Genomic DNA, 25,740 nt, shown 5'->3' on the forward strand with positions numbered 1-25,740 from the left:
AGTTTCACTACTCAAAGTGGTCTACCACCAGCAGCATGTACATCACTTGGGAATTTGCTAGAAACGTAGATTTTCAGACCCAACCCAGGTCTACTGAGTCAGAATCTACGTTGTACCCAGTTCACCCCAGGTGATTCTTATGAACGCTAGATTACGAAGTCCATTTTTTAAAATGGTGTTTTTGGTCTCATCAAGAAAAGCAGACTGTGTGAACTCTTACCAGGAGAAAGCATTTGCAAACTACACTTATTTATGTGATAGAATGAAATTTCTGTCAAGCAGTTGCACTTAACAAGGTGCCTCTAGGGTTTGATTTCATTATGGATCAGTGGTCTCAGTGGTGACTGCACATTACGTTCAATTGGAGCTTTTATTAAAATATTTTTGCTTGGGGTCCAATCAGTATGCCTATAATTGTATGAGGTGGGCCCAGGCAACAGTAATTATTAAAATTCAGGTGCTTCCAATAGATAGCTAGGGCCGGGACTAAATATTGCATAAATTCCAGTCTTGTGGTTAGCTCCTGTTGGACTCCAGGCTTAGCAAGGAGTTACCTAACTGAATCAGGCTTTCCTTGTAGCTCCAAAGGAGGACTTTCTGGCTTGCTTGATGACAGTTTATCTCACTTCAATGAATCAAATAGTATTTGGCTTTTATAGCAATTTCTGAGGACAGGGCTAATGTGAGTCTATATTGAGAAATGTAGCTGCTTTCAGTGGTTGACATTACTAGGTTTTCAGGGATGCTACAAGGAGGAACATCCTGGAGAGTGGATACCTCTCTGTCTTCACATTGCGCTTTCCTGTACAGATTAGCACAAGGTCTTGTTTGGTCTTTCAGGTGGCCTTTCTCCATAGCCTTTAAAAAAAAAAAAATTATTTAGGAATTTATCTCCCCCCCCACCCCCCAACCTGGATATTGTTTCATTTTTTAAAACTTAAAAAAAATTTTTTTTATTACACAACATTTGAGAATATATGGAAGTAGAGATAATAGTTTAACAGACCCTAGGTACTCCTCATCCAGCCTCAACATCAACACTGGCCAAATTTATCTATACCTCTTCTACCTTGATTATTGTCAAGCAAATCATATCATTTCCTCTCTCAACATTTTTATATACATCTATTTTAAAACCTAATTGTGATGCCATGATTACTCCCCCAACAAACAACATTTAACATTGATGACTTTTAAAATTTATTCCACATACATTTGTTGAGTTTACAATATGCCAGATGCTGTTCTGTGCACTGGGAATATACTTGGAGAACAAAAAAGACAAGATTCTTTGCTCTCATGGAATTTACATTTGACCCTGGGATAGGCAATAAATCAGATAAATAAGTATCATATGTAATATGTTAGATGGCGAGAAGAACAATAAAGCAAGAATAAGGATTGTCATGGGGAGTTGAAATTTACATAAGGTGACCAATGAAGACGGCAGTAAGGAGGTAGTTATTTCAGCAAAGAGTTGTGAGGAAGAAGTTGTGGAAAGAGAAAGTGGGAGACTTCCCTGGTGAGTGCCGCAGTGGTTAAGAATCCTCTTGCCAATGCAGGGAACGCGGGTTCGAGCCCTGGTCCGGGAAAATCCCACATGCCGCAGAGCAACTAAACCCGTGTGCCACTACTACTGAGCCTGCGCTCTTGAGCCCGCGTGCTGCAACTACTGAACCCGCGTGTCACAACTACTGAAGCCCACACACCTAGAGCCCGTGCTCCGCAACAAAAGCCCACCGCAATGAGAAGCCCACGCACGGCAACAAAAAGAGTAGCCCCTGCTCGCCACCAACTAGAGAAAGCCCGCATGCATGCAGCAACAAAGACCCAACGCAGCCAAAAATCAATCAATCAATAAATTCTAAAAAAAAAAGAGGGAGAGGAGGAGGAATGTTGAGATGCCAGGGTGGCTATGTGGAGTGGAGTGGGCTGGGCTCTGTAGGAGGAAGTAATGGCAGAGAAATGAAAGGAAGCCAGATCATGCAGGGGCTTGTAAGTCACGGTAAGGAATTCGGCTTTTGCTCTGAGTGAGATGGAAGGTCTTGAGAGGAGTTGCACATAGGAGTTTTTGTGTCCCTCTCTCTCATTTAATCAGGTTCTGCTTTATTTTCAGGTGGTCTCAGTTGTGCTCCAGCACAAAAATCAAGGCCCATTTTTCTTTATTTTGTGCTATTCAAACCTTGAAAATAGAAGCTGACCTGGAGGATTTATAGTTAGGGAGAAAATCATTTATAAAATATAAACATTTGGGGTTAAAGGTGACTCATAGCATAGTACTTCAGTTTACTAGTTTTATGGACACAGGCAAATTGTTTACCCTCAGGTAACAAACAATTTATTTGAATTGAAAATCAAATGTCTTCAGGAACTAGGCAAGGGGTTTTTGTATCAGGAACAGTGGTGAGCTATCCAGCTTTATATCACTGGGTCAGTCAGTGGTGACCTTCTGGCTGAATGCAAGCCCCCTGTGTTGCAAGGTCCATGTAGCACTCTTGGTCTTTATTATGTCATTTGCCAAGTAGAGATGTTAACAATACCGTCCTTGGGAACTGTCCAGGTGGTAAGAGATTCGTGATTTTATCAATTCAAAGTCTGTAATTTAGTGCCTATATGGATTATTTAATTTAATCCTCACAATAACTCTGTGGGTTGGGGGGCCATTATCAGCTCAAATATGATGATGAAGAAATGGAAGCATAGTGAGGGGAACTACCTCTCACAGGGGTTCATTTGGATAAAAGTGTCATGGACTTTATCTCCAGCACTAGAGAATGGATGGACATTTTGTGTTATGTGCATATGTCCATTTTACTTCATACATCCATCCATTCATCAAAAACTTTTTGAGTGCTTACTATGTGCTCAACAGTGTTCTAGGTGCTGGAAAGAGCAATGCGTAACATGGCAAAGATGCTACTGTGCGGAGCTCACCTACGATTCTTGTGGGAGACAGAAAATAAACAAAGATAAACAGTCTTTTGGTAGGTAAAGAGGATTAAGAAAACACAAAGAGGGTTTCCCTGGTGGTGCAGTGGTTAAGAAACTGCCTGCCAATGCAGGGGACCTGGGTCCGAGCCCTGGTCCAGGAAGATCCCACATGCCGTGGAGCAACTAAGCCCGTGTGCCACAACTGCTGAGCCTGCACTCTAGAGCCCACGACCCACAACTACTGTAGCCCGTGTGCCACAACTACTGAAGCCCGTGTGCCTAGAGCCCGTGCCCTGCAACAAGGGAAGCCCCCGCAAGGAGAAACCTGTACACCACATCGAAGAGTAGCCCCCGCTCGCCTCAACTAGAGAAAGCCTGCGCACAGCAACAAAGACCCAACGCAACCAAAAATAAATAAATTTATAAAAAAAAAAAAAAAAAGAAAACAGACCAAGGGGATTAAGGACTGCCACAGAGTGGGAGATGGGTGGTGGATAGTTGTCATTTTAAATAAAGTGGGTGGGGAAAACTTCACAACTGAGATGAGATATGAAAGCCAGAGTCATGAAGCTTGGAAGGGAGAGGGGTCTTCATACATCTGTAAGAAGATCATTCCACAGAGAAGAAACCGTGATTGCGAAGGTCATATGTTGGGAGCATCACTTGGAATGATGGTCGCAGGTCTGATAACCAACTAGATAGAACCAGGTTCCTCTTCTGTTTTCTCAAACTGGAGTTTCAAGTCTCAAGCCCAGCAGTGATTTTACACATTTTTTTCTTTTCCCCAAAAGTATTGTTCTAGTTTCCTGAGCACACCCAATTCAGATGGTAAACTGAGGCCGGGGCAGGAAGAGATGAGTACTAATCCCAGGGAGGACTGCCAGCCTGATTCAAGGATACCAGTCATTAAGGAAAGGCTATTAATTATTTGATAATTTATTTTAAATAAAAAGTAAGATATTTTGAGGTTCCAAATAATCACCATCATCGTTTTACTTTTCAGAAAAAAGAGAATCCAAAGGTAATATTTCTAAAAAGGCTTTGTACACTGTAACAAGTAAATTTTCTGAGATTACATTGGATAATTATGGATAGGTCTCCAAATAGAAATAAAACTGTTCATCTGTTGGCTCATGGCTAATAGAACTCTATATCAAAACCTTCAAAATGGTGATGATCTGATGGCCAAACCCATGATTTTAAAAATAAAACAAAATTAAAATAAATTTACTTATTTATGATAAAGGTGTTACATGTTCTCAACTGCAGGTCTTGAGCTATAGCTGTGTCTTGGCACAGATCTAAGAGATCACATCTCTTCTGGACCCTTCCTATTGGGAGAGACTGCAGTCCAGATGCAGGGATTTTCATTATGGTGTGTAAACTATTAATTACTTTCATTTTTAATAAGTAGTGTTCAAGGAAAGAATGGAAAACTGGTGTCCTTCAGGTTTTGCCAGATAACTATGAAACTGTCGGGGAGGAAGAACATGTCCTCCAGCCTTTGCCAACTAAAGAATGTAGCTAGCCATCTGGTTCTACAAGGTTTGAGATCCAGCAACAAGTAACAGAACTTCCTTTTAGAAAATAGAGATTGGGAACCTGCCTTGGTGGAGGGTATATTAAGATAAACCCCCAAACCTTGTGGACGAAGAATGTCACCTACCATATCAGTAAACTAAGGATGTGGCGGCCATCAAAGCCATCAGCCCCTGCAACCGCCCCCGCCTGTGCACGCTGAGGGGATTCAGGATGGAGAAAAACAGGATACTGGCCCTAGATAGTTAAGCTACATATATATCAAAGGAATGATTTCAATGAGCCCAGACTCTTGCATCTTCCCAGATATAGAAAAGGGCTAACTTCACTAACTTGAGAGGGCTGTTTTCTTTAACAGTAATCTTCTGACGTTCCAACTACCTGTTTTTTTGTGTTGTTTTTTTGTTTGTTTGTTTTGGTTTTGTTCAAAAACTCCTACATATCCTGGCTCCTCCTTTACCTCTTCAGGACCAGTCCCTCAGAGCTATCTGAGAGGCTGTCTCTTGGGCTTAAGTCCTCCATATACCTGCTGGATATAACATAATTCTCAACTTTTAGGTTATTATTATTATTATTTTTTCAATTGACAACCTTATGGCTTATTGCAAGTTTATTCTCTGCTTTTATGAGGTCCAAAAAGGGTGTTCTAGATCAGCAGGTAGCTCTTTCTTCCAAGCAGTTGGTTCTGGAGCCCAGGTGCCCTTTTATCTTTGTGTCTCAATCATCCTAAACACATTGCTTTCACATGTTAAAAAATAAAATTCAATGGAGTAAATTTTAAAGATCTTATTGGCTTTATTCAGTGATTCATGAATCAGGCAGCATCCAGTCTAGCAGATAGAAAAGAGCTGTGAGGAGCTGTACAAAATAAAAGATTTTTCTAGGCAGAAGGGAGCAGGAACAGGGAAGTTACACTAGGAAAAAAAGTGGGTAGCTTATTGCAAGGTTGCTTTCCTTTAGGGGTTGGCAGGGGTCTGTCCCGTCTGATTACCTAACTTGTGCTGATCAGGCAATTCCTGATTGACTAGTTTAAGATTTCATTTCTGGGGAAGCCAAAACTGTAATTAAGCCTTGGTCTGATGACATAGCTCTATTTTGGGCCTGTTTTGTTTCTAAAACACTTTTGTCTTGGGAGGGGAAAGAGCTTGGAAAGTCTTCCTGGGAGCTTATTATGCCCCAGACCTGAAAATGTCAAACTTTACTTTTATTTACATTCCATTGTTAGGAACTCAGCTATGTGGGCTAAGAAGGCCACACCCAACTACAAGGGAAGCTGGGAAACAAGGTCTCTGAGGGCTCAGGAAGAAGAGGTTAACAGCCAGTGTGCCTCTACATCTGAAGGTTTATAGAGTTTATCTGTGCAGAACTGGGGCCCTGAAGTTAGTATCATGTATCTGTCACCTCAGATATCCACACTTGCTCTAATTCTCTTTCCAGAAAACCTGTGTATCTTCTAAAATCACTATGCACAAGTCCTCTGTTCTTTCCTGACAGTGGTAGACAGAGCATTGAAACAACAGTGTTCTGGGGTAGTCCCAACACTAAATATGCTTGAGCAAGTCACCTATAAGAGTTACTTTATTATCTCTACAGATGGAGAAGCATGCTGAATGATTCTGCATAATGCCCAAGGTCACCTGGCTAGTAAATGGTGACAACAAATTTCAGCCCAGGTAGTGAACCTCAAAGCCCTTCAATTTTAAGCATATTTCATTACTGTTCTATATTTGTATACATTATTATTTGCTCTATAGGACAATGTTATATGTCCTAGGTAACAGGGACCATATCTTATTAAGAATGACAAGTAGAATGACATGTGAGAAATTACCTTAATGCAGTGGTAGCCTCCAAATACACTACCAGGCTGGCCATTTCCAAGGTCATAGAACATAAAGTCTCACAGACCAATTTAAGTTCCCTGATTAATTGTATTGAATCAATTTTAAATATATAGCAAGAAACAAGGGAAAAGATACTGGACAAATGGACACATTTCAGATAGGTTGCGAAAGATCAGTTGAATCCTTGGTTTCACTTTTCATGTGAAACCTCCCTTTCCTCCTCTTCTCCCCCTTCTCCTCCCCCTCCCTCTCTCCTATCTCTCTCTGACCCTTCCCTCTCCCTCTCTCTCCTCTCACTCCCTGCTTTCCTTTGAATTTCTTCTCTGCTGAGAACTAGGTTGGACTTTGAGCAAAGGGGTCCAGCAGATGGAAGTGATTTGGAGCCAACACATGCTTGCTGTGTTGGAGAGATGCAGGGCTGAGTATACAGCCTCCCATCTAGGGAGGTCACCAGTGACATACCAAGCAAACATGTCTTTTATGTGCATGTTGTCTGTAGAGGGCAAATGGTAACAAAATTGGAGTCACCAATGGGTGGTCAGTTTAAGAACTCAAATATTGGGTACCTCATAAATACTTAGTGTCTTACAAATATTTGGCACTTCTTGGTTCTTTCATCACTTTATATCTCCATGTAGCACACACAAGCTCTACTTCCTCTATGTCTAACATCTCACGAGGTACTAACTTAATGATTTACATTAAATACAGCTTCTGAATTTTGTATCTCATAAATGCCTTGCTTACCTATCCAACATTTCTTATATGTTTCCTATTTATGAATTACCTACTTAATATTTATGAATTTCATCCATCCAGTTTGTTCTTGGTAGGCTCTCCATAGTAGAATTGAATAGTAGAATATATTTGAGAATATTCTCAAATAATAGAGCGAACATACCTTATACATAGAAAGGGATGAGTCCCCTAAGGAGAGTGGAGCGCCCATTCCAGGCCTGAGCTACACAGAGAGAAAAAGACTTTAATTTTGCTTAACCACTGACTATTTTAGGCTGTCTGTCACTTCTAGGGGTGTCTAATACTAAGTCATACAGGTGCACATTTAAAAAAGAAGAAATCTTATTAAGGAGAATCTTTAAGAGGAATAATGGACAAGATTTGTTAGTATAGTATTCCTTTCTACATTTCAGTAAGATCCTACATTTCAGTAAGTCACAGCACTAGGACCAGTACAAAATTCTTGTGGACCAATGATAAAACATGGTAACCTGAAAATGTAAATATATAACATCTGTTGTTAACCATAGTCCATAAATACAAACTTGAACTCTGAACATTTTTGTGATTCCTTTCTCTCTTTTACTGTCTCTTCTTCCCTTGCCATCTCTCTTACTCCACCTCCCTTCCAGAATTGCCTCCAGGGAAATTAAAAATTTAAGGTTAAGTCAATTCAGCTTTTGGCAATGCTAAAGTGACATTTAGACTGATACTTCCCTTCTGTTCGTTTGGGTACTGTCTAAATATTCATTTTAGACTATGAGCCCTGTGAGCAGAGAGATTGTTTCTATCCTGCTCATTGCTCTGTCCCTAGTACCTGTCACTTTTTGAAACTTAATAGGCTCTCAATGAATGAATGAATAAACTCAAGAGTCCTCGTTTTTCCACTCAAGAGTTCATTTAGAGAAGAATCTTGGCACACTCAGATCTATGATCTCACAATACTCTGCAACTGCCCACCCCTCCCCAATCCAGCAGAGAAATGGCCATGAGAGTGGACTTATCAAAAATGAGGATAGCAACTAAAGAGCTCTGATCCACATTGCAGGTAGCCTGTCGTGTATGATCCTTAGAGTCAGGGTATTTTGCAAATCTGTAGCTGAAATTGTATTGTTGTTAATTCCAATCAGCTTTAAGGAAAGACTGACTAACCGACTCACTGGGCTGCCAGCCAAGGACTGTATCCAAAACTCAAGGTTTTATTTCCAGGCTACTTGAGGTTTCTTACCCCTTCCTTTTCTCTATTACGTTGAATAGATTTCACAATATTTGATGGTCCGACTGCTAAAATTCTTAATAGCTCAGCAACTAAAACTGACTTCTCAGTTCTTAACATAAAACCGTTTCCCTGCTCTGTGCTTGCTAAAATTATTTCTGCTCAGTAAAAAGAGCTCTATTTCTGAAGAAATTAGAATGGTAAAGATGCCTAATTAGTCAATTTTCAAATCTGGCCTTACTTCTCTCTAGAAACGAATAGTATGCAGCATTAGAGCCCCTTTTGAAAGTGTGAGTGGCTCTGAAAAGAGCCTTTGGGTTTAACAGCGCCTGGTAACATTTACTTGGAGCTGGTGTACTTGGTGACAGCCTTGGTACCCTCGGACACGGCGTGCTTGGCCAGCTCCCCGGGGAGCAGCAGGCGTACGGCCGTCTGGATCTCCCTCGACGTGATGGTCGAGCGTTTGTTGTAATGCGCCAGGCGCGACGCCTCGCCCGCGATGCGTTCAAAGATGTCATTGACGAACGAATTCATGATGCCCATGGCCTTGGACGAGATGCCAGTGTCCGGGTGGACCTGCTTCAGCACCTTGTACACGTATACGGAGTAGCTCTCCTTGCGGCTGCGCTTGCGCTTCTTGCCATCCTTCTTCTGCGCCTTGGTCACCGCCTTCTTAGATCCCTTCTTGGATGCAGGAGCAGATTTCGCCAGCTCAGGCATGGTGTAAAGTTATTAAACAGACGAAAACTGACAACATCTGTTACAATGTTGGCCTATTTTTGTAGGGCTTCTATGCAAATAGGTGCTTAATCTATCTCAATTCCTGATTGGGTCAAATCAGCCAGTAGAAACCTCTCATGCAAATAAGGTGATTTCAAATCTGCTTTTTGATTGGCTGTTTAAGTGGAACTAACACTAGATATCGCCCCCCCACCCATCAGAAAAAATAACTTTCGTTTTCAAAATAGTGCAAAAAATTAATGTCTTGTCCGTAAGTATCTATTTGTGAGCCTTGTTTCCCTCTAGATCCGGACCTAAAGAGACAAACGCCCGATACAAATTTATGACTAGTTTTCTGCCAAAATTCATTTACCGGGTTAGTAATTCTAGAAAAGAGAACATTGAAATTAGCTAAATATAAAAGTGTTTTCAAAATTATGCCATTGGCATTCCCAATTCGGCTTGATCAAAGTCGGCAACCCTTTAGCTTTACGAAGAATTAAGGATCGTCACATTTCCACGGCGGTAGTATTTTCATGTTTCCTAGGAACAGTGTCTGGAAGTGATGCCAGCGTTGTTGGAGGGCTGGGAATTATGTAAAATGGTGCTTGCATTGCTAAAATAAAACGTTTGTTCAAAATCAGAACCTTTGATAAGTGACGAAACTGGACTCGATCAATTACATTCAAAACCGGAGTTTTTGAAAGGGCTCAGAACTCTGGAACGTTCATTTTCGTCTCTTCCCAAACTTAATCCCGAACAAGGGGATTAAAACAAAACCAATTAAGGTATATATAAAACATGTAACATACAGGGTGAATAAATGGCGGAGGACTTTAAGCGAGAAAATATAGAGCATACTGCAATATAGATCTAGGTTTTCTAAAGTGAGACCTGGTATCCAATCACAAGGCCTATCCAGTTACTTAATTCACGGCGCGGAATTTGAAGATTCGGACCAATCAGGAGGACTTCGCCTTTATAAATAAGAGCAAGAACAACACGACTTGTAGTTGTAGCAGTGTTTGCAATCTCTCATCATGGCTCGCACTAAGCAGACCGCTCGCAAGTCCACCGGCGGCAAGGCGCCGCGCAAGCAGCTCGCCACCAAAGCGGCCCGCAAGAGCGCGCCTGCCACGGGCGGCGTGAAGAAGCCGCACCGCTACCGGCCCGGCACGGTGGCCCTGCGCGAGATCCGCCGCTACCAGAAGTCCACGGAGCTGCTGATCCGCAAGCTGCCGTTCCAGCGGTTGGTGCGCGAGATCGCGCAGGACTTCAAGACCGATCTTCGCTTCCAGAGTTCGGCCGTGATGGCGCTGCAGGAGGCATGCGAGGCCTATTTGGTGGGGCTCTTCGAGGACACCAACCTGTGTGCCATCCACGCCAAGCGCGTCACCATCATGCCCAAGGACATCCAGCTTGCTCGCCGCATCCGCGGGGAGAGGGCGTAAATTGGCTTTTTTAATCGAGTGATAACTAAAACCCAAAGGCTCTTTTCAGAGCCAATCACTTGATCTATAAAAGGTGCCGTAGTACTTGGCCATTAAGAGCATAAGTTTCGCGCTGTCCCTAGTGACCTTTGTGGAGAGAGTTTCGGAATTAAGCTCTTTTAAAAGCCTATGGTGCTTTTTGTGTTTTTTTTTTTTTGGTTGCGTTGGGTCTTCAGTGCCGCATATGGGCTTTCTCTAGTTGCGGCGAGCGGGGGCTACTCTTCGTTGTGGTGCGCGGGCTTCTCATTGCAGTGGCTTCTCTTGCAGAGCACGGGCTCTAGGCGCGAGGGGTTCAGTAGTTACAGGACGTGGACTCAGTAGTTGCAGTGCGTGGGCTCAGCAGTTCTGGCACACAGGCTTAGTTGCTCCGTGGCATGTGGGATCTTCCTGGACCAGGGCTCAAGCCCGTGTCCCCTGTATTGGCAGGCGGTCTTAACCACTGCACCACCAGGGAAGTCCTAAAAAGCCTGTTATTTTTAAGTTTTCAGTGTAGGAACTGCCTCCACGACTTTACTTGCACACCTCCGTTTGGCGTATTTTGTGTAGGTTTGGTACATTTAGGGGTGGCTAAACGCTTGGTCTACACCAGGGTGCCCTTGCTGACCAGAATTGTGAGGCTCAGCTCGCTAGCAACCACACGGACCCTGTTGAGAATGGCCACGGATATACCACGACCACCCCTAAAACGGAGCCAAGGCTTAGGTTATTAGCTTTAGCACCAAAGGGAAGACCTTGACAGCTCCTGAGAACTTGGTGGCGGTCTTTACCCACCAGGTCTTCTCTACAAAGGGCCAAAGCAACCAACAGGGGCAGCTGGGTGGGTCTCTGGGTAGGAAAAAATTGAACTCATGCAGCAGGCAGGAATCATGAGCCTTTCAGCAGACGCCATTAAAGGGGTCTTTTTCTGTTTTCCTAAACTCCCTCTTAATCTCTAAATCAAATCTTATGAAAGTACCTCATATTTGTCAGTAAAACATGAAAATCAGCTGTAAGCTTGAGAGTTCTCTATTGCAGAAAATATTGTCTTCGCTTTCTTCTCATCCCTACAAAACAGCAGTGTTATACTATTCTGTATTGAAACAACATTCCCTTCTTGTGGAAGTAACAAATTCTTCACTATTTCTAAACTGGTAGCTGAAGGGAAAAAAGTAAGGAATTTTTTTCTGAAACTATACAGTCTGTTATTGGGAAATGTAGAAAGGTTGTTACTAAGTGGGTTACTGTAGACCGTTTGGAAGGATTTTATGTCTATTCAAACACCAGCAAATTTCAGGTTCAAGATGGGTGAGGAGGCATCCTTAACTACAAAATTGAGAGCCTTCTATTAATTTATTATTTTTTAATGGGCTGTTTCCCCTTGAGGATCACTAAGGAAAGAGGTCAGGTCGTAAATTTAACAGAAACTAAGCTGTAAATAAATACACAGGCCAAGTTAGCCATTGTAAGTCCTAGAGGTTTTATAAAAGAAATCTTTGTTCTTGGAAGTCTGTCAGGCATTGAGACTCGGGTGCTGAGAACTGGGGAGCCTGGACCCACATAAGGAAAAAAGTTTAGCTATTCAAAATTCCAATAATGGAGTGTTAGATATTTGTAACGCTACATAAAGGCATTCCATATTAGAACGTACTTTCCCATATCCTGTACTTTCTTTGAGATTCCAGCACAGTAAGTTTTTTAATGTCTGTTTCTGTCTCACCAGATGGTGAATGTCAAGATATGAGGACCAAGGGGGCACAGAAAACACCTAGTTGTATTATTAAATCCATCAGAACATCTAGAACAGTCCTTTGCCTAAAACAAACCCTCTGGAAATTATTTAATCAAATTGGAATTTAAAATAAAAATTATTGAACAAACAGGAATTACCGTTCAGTTTATTCCTGATTACAGAAGTAAAAGATTGATAGAGTTCATGTAACTTTAATACTATATACTTTTACCATGTAGAAATAATCAACATTAATGGAGTGGTTGCATTACTGAGTCGGCCAGAAGTCATGTATTAGTTTATGAAGTCTCCAAAATATAAGGTAAATTCAATAGTTCTCTACTAATATACATAATTATCATTCTATTAGTTCTTTACAGATGAGGAAACTGAAACTAAGAAAGTTTCAGTTAAAAAGGATAAAGCCAAAACTTTTCCCCTTTGGCATTGCTATATTAAACAATAGCATCAGTATGATCCTCATCAGTTACCCCTGAGGCTTTATTTCTTGGAAGAGCTGTCATAGGAAGACTGATATGTTTATCTTAATATTTTCACAATATGTTAAAGGAAATGGGTGTATTTTGAAAATGTACAGGATATATAAAACTGTGTTCTATTATACTACAATTATTACAGCCAATTGCACAGAAATATAATTGATGCACAGCAATAAAAATATAACATTAACTTGGACAATTTTTAGCCTTTCTATCCATCATCCAAACAATGATCTTGATTGTTAAGACACAAACACACACACACACACACACACACACACACTTTTTAAAAAAATTTTAAAGGCATACATTGAAATGGTAGTGCTTAACATGAGATCTTTTTAACGAATTTTGATTTTCTTGGGGAAATATCACAAATCTAAATCATGTCACATTTTGTTTGTACCTGTTGGAAAATTAAGTTGTATAACCATTTCAGGCTTACCGGGTTGCCTATAAGTACATGTAATTTAAAAACAAACAAGTATATAATCTCTGAATGACCAGTAGCTTTATTTTATAGAAGTGATAGCTAAAAATCAAGATAATTCAGAAATGCCACTTCATTCTTTTTACACATCCTGCCTACCCCATATGTACACAGGTAAATATTGATATTTTACATCTGAAGACTTTTATACTGCAAAGGTTTTTTTTGTTTTTTTTTTTTTTCAGTAGCCCCAACACCTTGGATGGCATACCTCAGAAAGTAAGGGAGCTAGTGCCTAAATCAAGCCATGAGGAGGGTCATAGAAGGGGCAGAGAGATTCATTACCCTTAGCTTTCCACAGAAAAACAGAAAATCACTGAATCTGATTATTATGGGGGTAATCCCACCCATTTGACAGGATTTTAAAGCTCAGTCAATTAAAACACACCTAGAGTAGTCGGAAAACAAGATAAAGAAGACTAATGACCTAGGGTTTAGTTTAATGAGAGAAAAGAATAGATGCATTATAAGTTTTCCATTGATAATAATGGTACCCAATTATTAATGTCATCAAAGCACATTATCAGAGAAACTAGATTTTTCTAATTAGGGGAATTTATTCATGGAGTTGGAACTTGAGATGAAATTGGAAAGATTCTCCCAGGTAGGAGAGAAGGAATAGCAGATGAGTAAAGTTGTCCAAAAAACAAACAACAACAAAAAGGAATAGAAAGGTAAATTTGAGTTATTAGTGCTGGTTAGTGTGAGCAGAAAGTATCATATGAAAAAAGGCTATAAAGTTCTCACTCGAACCTAAGGCAAGAGTGACAATTTTTATAAGACAGAATGACCAGAATTTAGGAATTAGGGGCTGGAGAAACTGGTTAGGAAGAACCAGTTAGGAAGAAACTGGTTAGGATACTGGTTAAGAAACAATGGAATCATCCAGGTATGAGAGGATAAGGAGAGAATGTGAGAGGGCAGAAACTGTCAGTTACTGAAACTTATTTAAACATCTACCTGATTTAGTGACTGAGTGACATGAGTAATCAAGGCCTCCACACAGTGACATGAATTCCATCTGCCTCCCCCAGTTAAAAGGAGTCAGGCAATTACTGAGTAGAAGGGAGAAAGTAATGACTTCAGCCTGGCCCCCAAAATTACTTTTGGCTTAGACCTATGCCATATGCATAAGTACCCTCCTGCAGCTAAGAAAATATGAACATGCCCTTCACACCTTCTATGCTAAGACGTCCTTTTTTTAAATTTTTTTTTGGTATGTTTCGGAGACAACTACTCACACAGGCTCCTGCTTGATATTTGCCATCTTTAAGTGTAGATCTGTTGAGTTTTTCTAAACCTGGGTTTTTGTCACTGCGATTGACAGACCACCTTTGTTCAGCAAAAGAACATCAGAAATCCAAGGATGAGTGTTTCAGGAGACCCTCCTAGGATTGTGGTTTACTGATGAAATACAGGGACTAGGAATGAACTTCCTGATCCCTCATCATCCTGCTGCAGAATATCAAGACCATCCTAAGATGTTCATTTTAACCTGCTTTAACTGCAACAAAAATTTTGGGAGATGGAGTAAGAGTTAAACAAGGTCTGATTTCCTTGTAAATTAGAAACTGTCCCAAGGAAAGGAATATGAATATTAATTTACATAAACCAGTGTAAAACTAGAAGAGCATTGATTGAATTGTGTTTAATCCCTTCCGGTGCATTCCAAAGGGATTGGGAATTGGATAGCTCATAGAGGGCCTAAAATAGAAATACATGAATGTTATTTTTTTCTGGATGAGCCTGAAAAGGAAATAGAGAACTCTACTCCTTTTCCAGTTGACATAATAGATGGGGAGCAGTGCTCAGAAAATGACACTAGGAATAAAGAAACTTGTGTTTGAGACCCAGGTCCATCATCTATTGACAAGGTGATTCTGGTCATTTCATCTTTCTAAGCCACAATTTTCTTAACTTTACAACAAGTAGCTTAGGGAATTCCCTGGTAGTCCAGTGGTTAGGACTTTCACTGCCATGGACTGGGTTCAATCTCTGGTTGGGGAACTAAGATCCCACAAGCCACGCGGTGCAGTCTAATAATAATCAAGCAGCTTAGCTATACCTACTGCAAATGCTTTAGTGAGGCAGGCATAGAAGTAGTTTGTAAAATGTAACAAACTACAGAGATACTATATAGTAACCACTCTTGTTGAATGTCACATTCCCACATAATACTGACTCCTCATCACTCATAATCAAAAGCCAAACTCTCTCATTCTGGGTATTAAAGACCTCACAGGTCTCTTCCCCCTTATCTTTCCCCCTTGATGCAATCTCTTATTTTCAGAAGGATTCTTCTGAGTAACCATTTCACATCTTCCCATTTATCCAAATCGCCTTCTCAACCAAACCAGTCTTCTAAGAGGTTTTTTTGGCCCTTTCTAGAAAGAAGAAAGTATGGAATACAGTTGTGATGGGGAAAAGATGAACTCCTGCTTAGAAAAGCTAGAAAGGTAATCACAGGCTATCTGCTTTTTTTTTCTTAAAGAAAGTTTAAATTGTAAAATTTAATAAACTATTAACCAGTAAGTGTTGTGTGTGTGTGTTTGTGTGTGTGTGTGTGTGTGTGTGTATGTGTAGCTGGGGGCGGGGGGTGGGGGCCGCTGGGTATGTTGTAAACAAAGAAATAAGATGAAGTCTTTCAACCATGAGGTATCTGCCACTGAAGATCTGCTCAAGGACTCATGACTTGTTTTGTATAGTGGACTCTATGGATAGTCTGGAGAAACCTGTAAACAAGTATCTTCTCAATGCAATGTTTTAAAATACTTAAAGCATACAGGATAAGAAAATTAGCCACATTAAAATACAGCTGTCAAAATCTATTTCTTTTACGTAAAATGTGTTTCATTAGTCACATCAAATAACAAGGAGCAACAGGTGGAATAACAAATGTTAGTTTCAAGGAATCAGAATGATGTAAATTTTATTTCAAGATATCTGCAATATCTTCAAAGTGATCCAAAAACATCTGTGATGGCCACTGTTGAAAAAGTCAGAGGCACTGCAAAATCCATTGTGATTAGCTGCCTACAGATATACTTGAAGGAAATGCTTAGCTGCATTTAGAGTTTGGTAAAATAAAGATGTAATTTTTCCCCTTCCATGTTTACACCCCCCTAATGTCTGCAGAACTCAGATTTTGGTCCAGATTTGCCAGTAAAATCGAGTGGCCTTCCCCAGAAATTAAAATAACAACAACAACACGAACAGGGATGAAGGGGAAATGATGTAATATCAGGTGAACCCATCTTCCTAGAGCCATTTATTTTGCCCTGGTTACTCCAGCTCCAGGAGCTCTCTAAGCAGTCTCATTCCCTTTATCAACGGCTTTTATTTGTTTCTGCCTCCCTGTTTGTTGCCTATTCACCAAAAGATATTAGACCATCAACCCAGCTCCCTGGGTCTTGTCAACATCTGAGGGGGGAAAACTCTGGCAAAGAAAAGGGTAAATTATAAACCACCAGGAGTAGCTTACTTTTTTCTATCCCTTGGTGTCAGGGTGGTAGCAACAATTATGCAGATTTAGGCAGAATAACAATAGCATGAATACTCCCCCCAAATAGGACTACATTCATCAAGCGGAAAAATCCAAGCTTTTCAACTGCTTCAAAGTATGTATCAATACAAGTCTTAATATCTCAACCTCTAATTGGTGCAGTATTTTCTCCTGGAGCCCATGCAAATAACTCCAGAAGTGCGTTCTGATTGGCTAACTCTCTCAATAGCCTCTGCAAACCAATGGGAATGGAAATTTTAGAAACATCCAGAGACTATAATAACCCCTTCCTCAAGCTGCACTATTTCTTTCCTAACATGTCTGGACGAGGAAAAGTGGGCGGCAAAGCGCGAGCAAAGGCCAAGACCCGCTCCTCGTGGGGCAGGCTCCAGTTCCCCGTGGGCCGAGTCCACGGCCTGCTTCGCAAGGGTTAACTATGCCGAGCGGGTCGGGGCCGGCGCGCCGGTGTACCTGGCGGCGGTGCTGGAGTACCTGACGGCCGACATCCTGGAGCTGGCGGGCAACGGGGCCCGCGACAAGAAGACGCGCATCATGTCGCATCACCGGCAGCTGGCCATCCGCAACGACGAGGAGCTCAACAAGCTGCTGGGCAAAGTCACCATCGCTCAGGGCGGCGTCCTGCCCAACATCCAGACCGTGCTGCTGCCTAAGAAGACCCGAGAGCCACCACAGGGCCAAGGGCAAGTGAATCTCCCGCAAAGGCTCTTTTGAGAGCCATTAAACTCTCATTAACATTCGGAGAATTCTGAACGTGGCGGTGCGCGCGCACCCTGACGCATAGCCAATCACATTAGGGCGGCAAGTTTAAAAAAAAATTATCTTACTACAAGGCTCGTTGGTTAGCTACGGAAGCACATATCCGGCTAAGCTCTTTTATCTGAGATTAGTGGGTGGCTCTGAAAAGAGCCTTTGAGATTTTCAAAGTAGGACGACCCATTACCGATTTACTTCTTCTTGGAGACCGCCTTCTTAGCTTTTGTAGCCTTGGGTTTGGCAGCTTTAGGCTTGGCTGCCTTGGCTTTGGGGGCTTTGGCCTTGGCCGGACTCTTAGCCGCCTTCTTCGGCTTGGCTGCCTTCGCCTTTTTCGGGCTCTTAGCCACTTTCTTGGCCCCAGCAGCCACCCCCGGTTTCTTGGCTTTTTTGGGGGTCTTCTTAGCGGTCTTCTTGGGGGTGGCTGCGCCCGTGGCCTTCTTGGGCTTCTTAGCTGCCCCAGCAACCTTCTTGGGCTTGGCCGCGCCCGCCTTCTTAGCCTTGGGCTTGGCTTCCCCGGTGGCCGCCTTTCTGTTGAGTTTGAAGGAACCCGAGGCGCCAGTACCCTTGGTCTGCACCAGGATGCCCTTGCTCACCAAGTTCTTAAGACCCAACTTGATGCGGCTGTTGTTCTTCTCCACGTCATAACCAGCGACGGCCAGCGCTTTCTTCAGTGCGGCCAAGGACACGCCGCTGCGCTCCTTGGAGGCGGCGACAGCCTTGGTGATAAGCTCGGACACCGGGGGCCCGGACGCCTTGCGTTTTCCGGCAGCTGCGCCCGTTTTCTTCGTCTTCTTCTTAACAGGTGTTTTCTCTGTAGGTGCGGGAACAGCAGGAACAACTGGAGCAGTCTCCGACATTTTTCTGTTTAGCCAGGAAAAACACAAAGAAAGCTTAAACTATCAGAACGGCGTGTCCCGGGAGCCGCCGGCTGGGGGTTTATATAGAGAGTCGCTGCGTGATGATTGGTTGCCTGTTCGGTGCGCCGCGCTGCTACGAAGGGCTCCTCGGCTCTGCCGAGTGGCTGTGTTTTTTGCCCCTTAAAAAAGAAGAAAAATATAAGAAGTCTGGGCACGAAATAATTAGGAATTTGGGGGAAACGGATCCGAGACTCTTCAGGCTTCATTCCTGCCTTATTTGCTGTACCTAGTTTCAAAGCCGGCCCCCTGAAACTTTCCTGATTCCCCCAACTCTCTTGGAAACTTCGGTCAAATTGAGACAACTTTCAGATTTTCCTTAAAATTACTAGTTCTCTCTGCTTCCTTTGCAAATCTTTCTTCCAGGGCATTGTCATACACATTGTTTTCTTTCCAACCTTATATAAATAACCTCATTTTTACTCAAATATACAAGGAAAATCGGTTTTTTCGCGGGAGCAATAGCACAGCTCTCCTGCAACTTGTTTGCTCTAAGCACTGGGAATTGGCACTGTGGTAGAAAATTCTACGTACAAGATGGATAACTATTTTAAACAGGATAGATTTAAAAAAAAAAGTATTTGAGTGACCAGTGTGTAAACTGGGTTTGCTCCCAGTGTTTCGGTGATTTAAACATTTTTGGAAAGATGGAGTGTGAGGCTGCTCCATTTATTTTCTAGATAAACAGCTCCAAATAGAGTCACGAACCTTCTCTAAAAATTAGTATAATAGATTTTTCTGACCTAGAATGGGCATTAGAGATCAATCACACCATCTACAAAGAAGAAAAGTGAATCATGAAGCAATAGATTGGCAATTGTACATCATTTTACCAGCTCTGAGCTCAAGAACTCCGTAAGATCACGTGGGTTAAAATTGTATATTGCCTAATGATATTCTGTACATAAGATTTTTTTCCTCCAATATTTAGCACAGAATTATGTGCATATTTCCTATACTTCAAAATGATACTTAAAATACAAATTTGATTTATCTTTTTTCAACATTGCAAATAGGGAAACAGAGGACTAGAAAGTAAAAAAAAAATTCTCATTAAACTCACTTTCTGAATCTTCATAAGTTTCCTTGGGATTTTTACTAACAAAATATGAACCAGGCTATCATGACCTAAATTAATTGGCTGAATGTGTCCACTAAGGAGTTAAATAAACATTTCATAGCAAACATGACTGATTTACTACTCCATCTCTTTGTAACACAGAGAGCTAATGGAATTCGATAAATACTGGATAATTAAGCACAAAATTAATATCCACCAAATAATCAGATACTGAAATTAAACGTCATGTTTGTCAAAATAAATAAAAGTATTTTGGTGTTGTGTTTTTTTAAATAAATACCCCTACTTCCAAAAATTTATTTATTCTGGCCTACATTCAATAGTGACTTGAGAATTTTCTCATATAACTCCAAGACAGGATAATCAACTTAAAAGATGTCATCTCTCTGCACTGAACTAATTCCATAAAAATGACTTGGCTTGTTTTTAAACAGTCATTATTGGCTGGCACTGTCTGTAACTAAGTCTCTGGGACTTGAGACCATGTTATATATCAATTACAAATACAGTGTATAAAGAGGGAAGCTTATAGGATTGGATCTAGAACATTCCAACTTTCCCAGGGAAGACATTTTACATCTGTCTGGAGGATGGGGCTACTTGTCATCCTCAGTATCATCACTGTCAATAGCAATAGTAACAAACATTGTATACACCCTTTTCCTTTTCAGCCCAGAGCCTAATACTATCTAGACCTAAAGATAAAATTAAAATTCAGATTTTTAAACCTTTACTATTTTGGTGATCATTGTAGTCATGATATCAGTTGTTGAATACTTGTTGGACTTGTTCCCTAAGTTGTACGTACTCAATTTAAGATAGGTGAAAAGTTCTTTCTACAGCAGATGCCGCCATTTCTTTCTTGTGCAACTGTTACTGGTTCCCATGGCTATTTAGGTTCCAAATAACTGAGAAGACATTGGGGCTCAGGGTCATTTGCTTAATTGTTTATAGGTAATCTCTGCTTCCTGGAGGGCAATAATTGAGACTTGATTTCACCTGAAAAGTTCTTCCCTAGATGTGTATAGGAGGATGGAGCTGTGCTGTGTGTAGGTACTGTTATCTCTTGAGATCCAGGTATTTACGCTCTAACTGTAGCATGGACAAGTTTCTTGAAAGCTGGATCACCCCATGGGACTATAAAGTTGAAAAATTTCACCTAGTACTTGGTAGCCCACAAAAAAGTTGTCTGTATTACTTTTGAATCCTAAATCTGTATATATTCTAAAACCATGGATTTTCTGCTAGACTAAGACTTGAACTATTTTTACTTTATAGATGTAAAAAATAAATAAGAAAAACTAAAGTTAAACAAGTGATGGATGTCTCACAACTTCATGTTCTCTCAATTTTGGTGTCAAGCCCCCACACACCATAGTAAATGACTGTGAAAGAGATAGGTAGGGCTCACCAGGGCAATCCACAGGGGCTCTACTTAAGTGTTCCAAAATTCAGAAAATTTCAAACATTTAAAGAGAACAGTGACTATGTTGACTAAATATCAAAAAGGCCAAATTAAAAATAAGGTCTATAGAGCAAACAGAGCATTGTTTTACAATGTAATGTGTTCAGAAGGGTAATGAGAAATCACATCTATTTTAATTTCCTAACAGATGGTCTCACCTGAGGACACTACCACTTGAAACTCCCCTTCATGCACAACTATATATCAATATCATTCATTTTATTTCCTAAAAAGGACACTATTACTCTCAAACTTCCACTTTCCTTTTTACATGTCCCTCTGTGTATCTGTAATATCTGGTACACGCAAAAGGTGACTAATTTCTATTATACCTCAGAAATACTCCAATCTTCATTTCCTGCAGCAAGCCTCATTCTCAGGTACCTACCACACTCTCTTTCCCAGTCTGGGCTAGAAGTTCTCCAGAAGTTCTCTATCACAATACAGCCCAATGCAACCTATTGCAAAGATGGAAATGTTCTGTATCTGCACAGTAGAACAGAGAACAACTACACTTGCCTGTGGTTATTGAGCACTTACTTAAAGGTAGTTAGAGTGACTGAAGAAATTAATTTTTAATTTTATTTAATTTTAATTAATTTAAATTTAAATGAGCATATGTGGCTAGTGGCTAATATAAGAAAGCACAGCTCTAAAACAATTCTTCTCCAACTTGAATGAGTAAACCACTCAATTGAGGATCTTATAAATGTCATATCAGTTCAGTAGATTTGAGGTTGGTCCTGAAATTCTGTATGTCTAACAAGCTCCCAGGTGATGCTAATGTTGCTGGGATATGGCTGATCCACCCATCACTACCAGGATGAATCTAGGAGGATGGTGGGCTGATTATATGGCCCCTCACCCCGAGCTTACCTTTCTCTTCCTTCAGCTAGAGTTTGAGTTCTTTAAAAGAATGTGTGATTGTCTTTGTAAACCTGGTATTTGTACACCATTCTTGGTGTATAGTAGACCCTAAATTGTTGAATGAATGAATGCAATGAATCAATGATTCGTGTTTAGTGCCTTTCTCAAAAAGGATAGCAGGGGAGGCCACAATGTCTAAATCCAAAGGTAACTGCACCTGAACTAAATCTCAAAAAAGTTTGTGACTCAAGGAAGTTAATAATCCTCTGACCACCTATATGGTAAGCACCAGCAGAGAAGGCTTTTTTTTTTTTTTTTTTAAATCACCTCTGTAGTTACATAGAAGGCACTCAATGTGAATTTGCGGACTGTGAGTAATGCTGGCATTTGTCTATTAAACATATCAATACTTATCTGTGTGTAAAACTTCAGTTACCCTTTTTACTTGGACAGTATTTCACTCTTCTGTTATTTTTAAAAAATTCTGTTAATTTGCAAACTTATTCATCCTGATGTATCTTCAATGCTTTAATGACATAGCTCGGTGGTAGGTGGCAAGGACATAAGACCACAGAATCAGAAGGCCTCAGTTCTACCCCCAACAATACCACTTATTAGAACAGGATTAGGTCTTCAATCCTGGGATTCTTCATCCTCACAATGTAAATAGTGCTTTATAAATTGGGGAGAAAAGAGCGGAAATTCAATTAACGTTGGCTCCCCTTCCTAGACCTCCCTCTTTATCAGTAATGCTGAAAAACGATGGTTATGTAAACGCTTTGCCAAACGGAAACGTTCAGGATCAGCCAGACTTAATAAGTAATACTAGAGTTTTTAAGAATACTTACATTTTTTAAAGTATCTTCATGTTTTCAAATTAATTTTATTCTGCTTTCTCTCCCTTTTGTAGACAAATGTGGCGGTACTGCCTCCTTTTGTTAAATAATAAAAGTGGTGAGGAGACTTGTACAATATTAATTGAGAAAACCCACAAGGAATCCACAAAACCAGCGACTCTGGACCCCAACCAGGAAACAGGAAACAGATACTGAGTCGCATTTCTCCGCCCCCTTCCCTGCTAGGCAATAGCAGACGGCCAGTGAGGAAGGGAAGAGGCGGGGGCAGAGGTCTCGTTCCCGCCCCCGCCATTTCAGTTTCCTAATAGGTCCGTAAAACTGATATATAAGAGGCTGCAGCCCAATGTTAGGCGTTGTAAGAAGCTACGAATAACTGTTAGCCATGTCTGGTCGAGGCAAGGGTGGAAAGGGTTTGGGGAAGGGGGGCGCCAAGCGTCATCGTAAAGTTCTCCGTGATAACATCCAGGGCATCACCAAACCTGCTATTCGCCGGCTCGCTCGGCGTGGTGGTGTGAAGCGTATTTCTGGTCTTATTTACGAGGAGACCCGCGGGGTGCTGAAGGTGTTTTTGGAGAATGTGATCCGCGACGCTGTCACCTATACCGAGCACGCCAAGCGCAAGACTGTTACCGCCATGGACGTGGTTTACGCACTCAAACGCCAGGGACGCACTCTGTATGGTTTCGGCGGCTAAGTTTCCTTGCGGTCTTCGACTGTGAAGCTCTTGTTTACTCACAAAAAGGCCCTTCTCAGGGCCACCCACTTGGTCACATGAAGGGCTGTTAGCTAACACAAAGGGAAAACAAAGGTAATATTTTTTGTTTTGTATTAATATTGGGTTTCGATTTTAAGTAAGGCAGTCGCTTTCTCTTTGTAGACTCCGGCTGTTGCGTTCTTTTGGTCTTTTTTCCGGTTAGATATCATCTAAAGATGGCGGCTCCCAGACATGCCAAAAACAAAATCTTGTGCAGTGGAACTGCTGGGGTTTTTACTCAACAGAAGTGACTTGCATTTGACGTGGCATCAGTTTTCTAGTTTCAACATGTTTGAGTTCATTTTACTCCAAAAACATTAAAATTAACGTCCAGAATGTCCCAATGACCCAGCACCTAGTGTCCTGAAGAGGGCACCTGGGGCCTTGAAGCAGCCTTTTTCCTACAGAAAACGTTGCAGATAGCTCTGGATAGATGGAGCCATAGCTAGTGAACTCAAATCGGGTGGAAGAGACATAATAAAATTTTGTCTTATCTAGTGTACTCCTGAGGACGCGTTGGAACTCTTAACATGACTAAGAGGTCATCAATCTTAATGCTTTGTTTCCAAAACGTTGATAATGTGACGTTCTTTCATCTGGCCACCCCACCTCTGACTGCATCCTTACCTCTCCATTTTCCCACCAGGCGGAAGAGATGCTCTTCGGGCCTCATGCTCATCCTGCCACCTGTGTTCTAAATCTTTCACTCCCAGAAGCTTTGTGTTTGTGTCAGTGAAAACACACCCTGGTGTGTGGGTGAACACATACCCAGGGACAGTTTCATTCTGTCCCTGTTATCTTAAGATAGTTATTAATGGAGCCCACTTCCACTATCAATAACATTTGCACAGTCAATTGGTTGGTCATCCTGATCTAATCATAGTGATATCCCAGCTTAAAGTTTTATTCCTCTTTCTACTGGCTCTTTCCCATCCACATATAAATATGTTTCAGTGTCTCTCAATTTAATCCATACCTCTATCAATTGCTAGATCCTTCCCATTTATCAAATCTCCAAGCCTTGGGTAATTTGGAGTCACTATCCTCATGTCTTTTCATGATTATATGACTTCTTCACAAATCACTCACTAAATATGTCCTTGGCATAGTTACCAGTGACCTTCGAATGGCCAAAACCATGCACATCTGACCCTGTTTATTATTCCTGCCTTCACAATCTTCTCACAGTGTTTTGTGGTACCTTTCTTACTAACCCAGATCCTATTCTCTATGATCCTTCTCAGTTTGCTTCTTTGGGTCCTATTCCTCTGTTCTGTGGTTCCACTCAATTAACAAACTCTTGTTCTCCATTATCAGTTCATAGATCCTCCTTGAGCCGTCTCTTCCAGAGTGTGCCATAAATGGTGAGACATCTTAGCACCCCAGAAATTGAATATCAGCTGAAATGGAGCAGAATATGCCACCCCAAAATATGCCACTTTGGCATAAGGATTATTTTGAGCTAAGGTGCTTGAAAAACAGCTAATGCAAGAATGGGGCTCTGATCTCTTTTCTTTCCGAAAGCAGATAATTATCCCATGTGAAAGGTGCCATCCCTATACCAGGAGGAAATGAACATTCTTTTCACCAGAAATGGGGAGTCCAGGATGAGAGAATCTATACAAACAGACCTTGTTAAAATAATCCTTATCTTCCTTTAGTCTCCCCATATATTTTAGTTGCTATTTCACAATTACTACTCTTTGTTCAACCTAGTATATAAGCGCTTAGGCTTAACTGCTTTTTGGGTCTTCATTTTCCTGTGAAGACTCCCATGTACATGTAAAAAGATTAAATAAAATTTGTGTGCTTTTCTCATGTTAATCTTTCTTATGTCAACTTAATTCTCAGGCCTAGCTAGAGACCCTAAAAGGGTAGAGGAAAGTTTTGTTTCTCCTATACAGCTTTCTAATCCCTATAGTGGCCTGACAGGTCTCTCCACCTGCATTATTCCCAATCTACAATCACTCCCTCCCACTGCAGAAATCTGAGTGAGTTGCAAATTTCATCATGCCGTGTAGGAAAAGAGAGAGAGAGAGAGAGAGAGAGAGAGAGATTCTGAGGCTGGACAGCCTAACATTTATTCCAGGCCTGATAGTGCCACCAAGAGAGGCAGACAGCTACTGAGCATCTCCCTGTAATAAAATGCTGCACTCTCACCCTCTCTCTCTCTCTCCCCACCCCCTTCTCCTCCTCCTCCCCTTCCCTCTCCACCTCACTGCCTTCTCCTTTCTCCTTCTCCTTCCCCTTCCCCTTCTCCTTCTCATTCTCCTTCACTTTGTGTCAGAGTTTGTGAAGAGTCTGGGATCTTACCCTACTTACAAGATAATAAGATAACTTGTAAGTCTTT

The 25,740-nt window shown here is 41.3% G+C and overlaps 3 protein-coding genes and 1 pseudogene across 3 annotated transcripts in view; 2 read left to right on the forward strand and 2 right to left on the reverse strand.

The window, feature by feature from the left end:
• The window catches only part of LOC102994991 (uncharacterized), a 31,021-nt gene extending 7,691 nt beyond the window's left edge, over nucleotides 1-23,330 (forward strand). The window contains 3 exon segments of the mRNA XM_007128578.3: nucleotides 6,757-6,767; nucleotides 10,008-10,359; nucleotides 22,987-23,330. Coding sequence (XP_007128640.2) covers nucleotides 6,757-6,767; nucleotides 10,008-10,359; nucleotides 22,987-23,330 — 707 coding nt within the window.
• Nucleotides 8,607-9,219, reverse strand: LOC102994440 (histone H2B type 1-L-like). The gene has a single exon (XM_007128576.3). The coding sequence runs from the start codon at nucleotides 8,986-8,988 to the stop codon at nucleotides 8,608-8,610; it is 381 nt and encodes a 126-aa protein (XP_007128638.1). The 5' UTR covers nucleotides 8,989-9,219; the 3' UTR covers nucleotide 8,607.
• Nucleotides 12,895-17,444, forward strand: LOC102994152 (histone H2A type 1-like; annotated as a pseudogene).
• Nucleotides 17,463-18,363, reverse strand: LOC102993870 (histone H1.3). The gene has a single exon (XM_007128575.4). It carries the CDS (start codon nucleotides 18,307-18,309, stop codon nucleotides 17,644-17,646), a length of 666 nt encoding a protein of 221 aa, XP_007128637.1. The 5' UTR covers nucleotides 18,310-18,363; the 3' UTR covers nucleotides 17,463-17,643.
• Nucleotides 23,331-25,740: the final 2,410 nt, after the last annotated feature.

The sequence above is a fragment of the Physeter macrocephalus genome, chromosome 18 (assembly GCF_002837175.3).
Source record: "Physeter macrocephalus isolate SW-GA chromosome 18, ASM283717v5, whole genome shotgun sequence".
Classification (NCBI taxonomy): domain Eukaryota; kingdom Metazoa; phylum Chordata; class Mammalia; order Artiodactyla; family Physeteridae; genus Physeter; species Physeter macrocephalus.

Coding starts and splice junctions, on each gene's coding strand:
- LOC102994440 (XM_007128576.3), bottom strand. CDS start 8,988: ATGCCTGAGCTGGCGAAATCTGCTCCTGCATCCAAGAAGGGATCTAAG.
- LOC102993870 (XM_007128575.4), bottom strand. CDS start 18,309: ATGTCGGAGACTGCTCCAGTTGTTCCTGCTGTTCCCGCACCTACAGAG.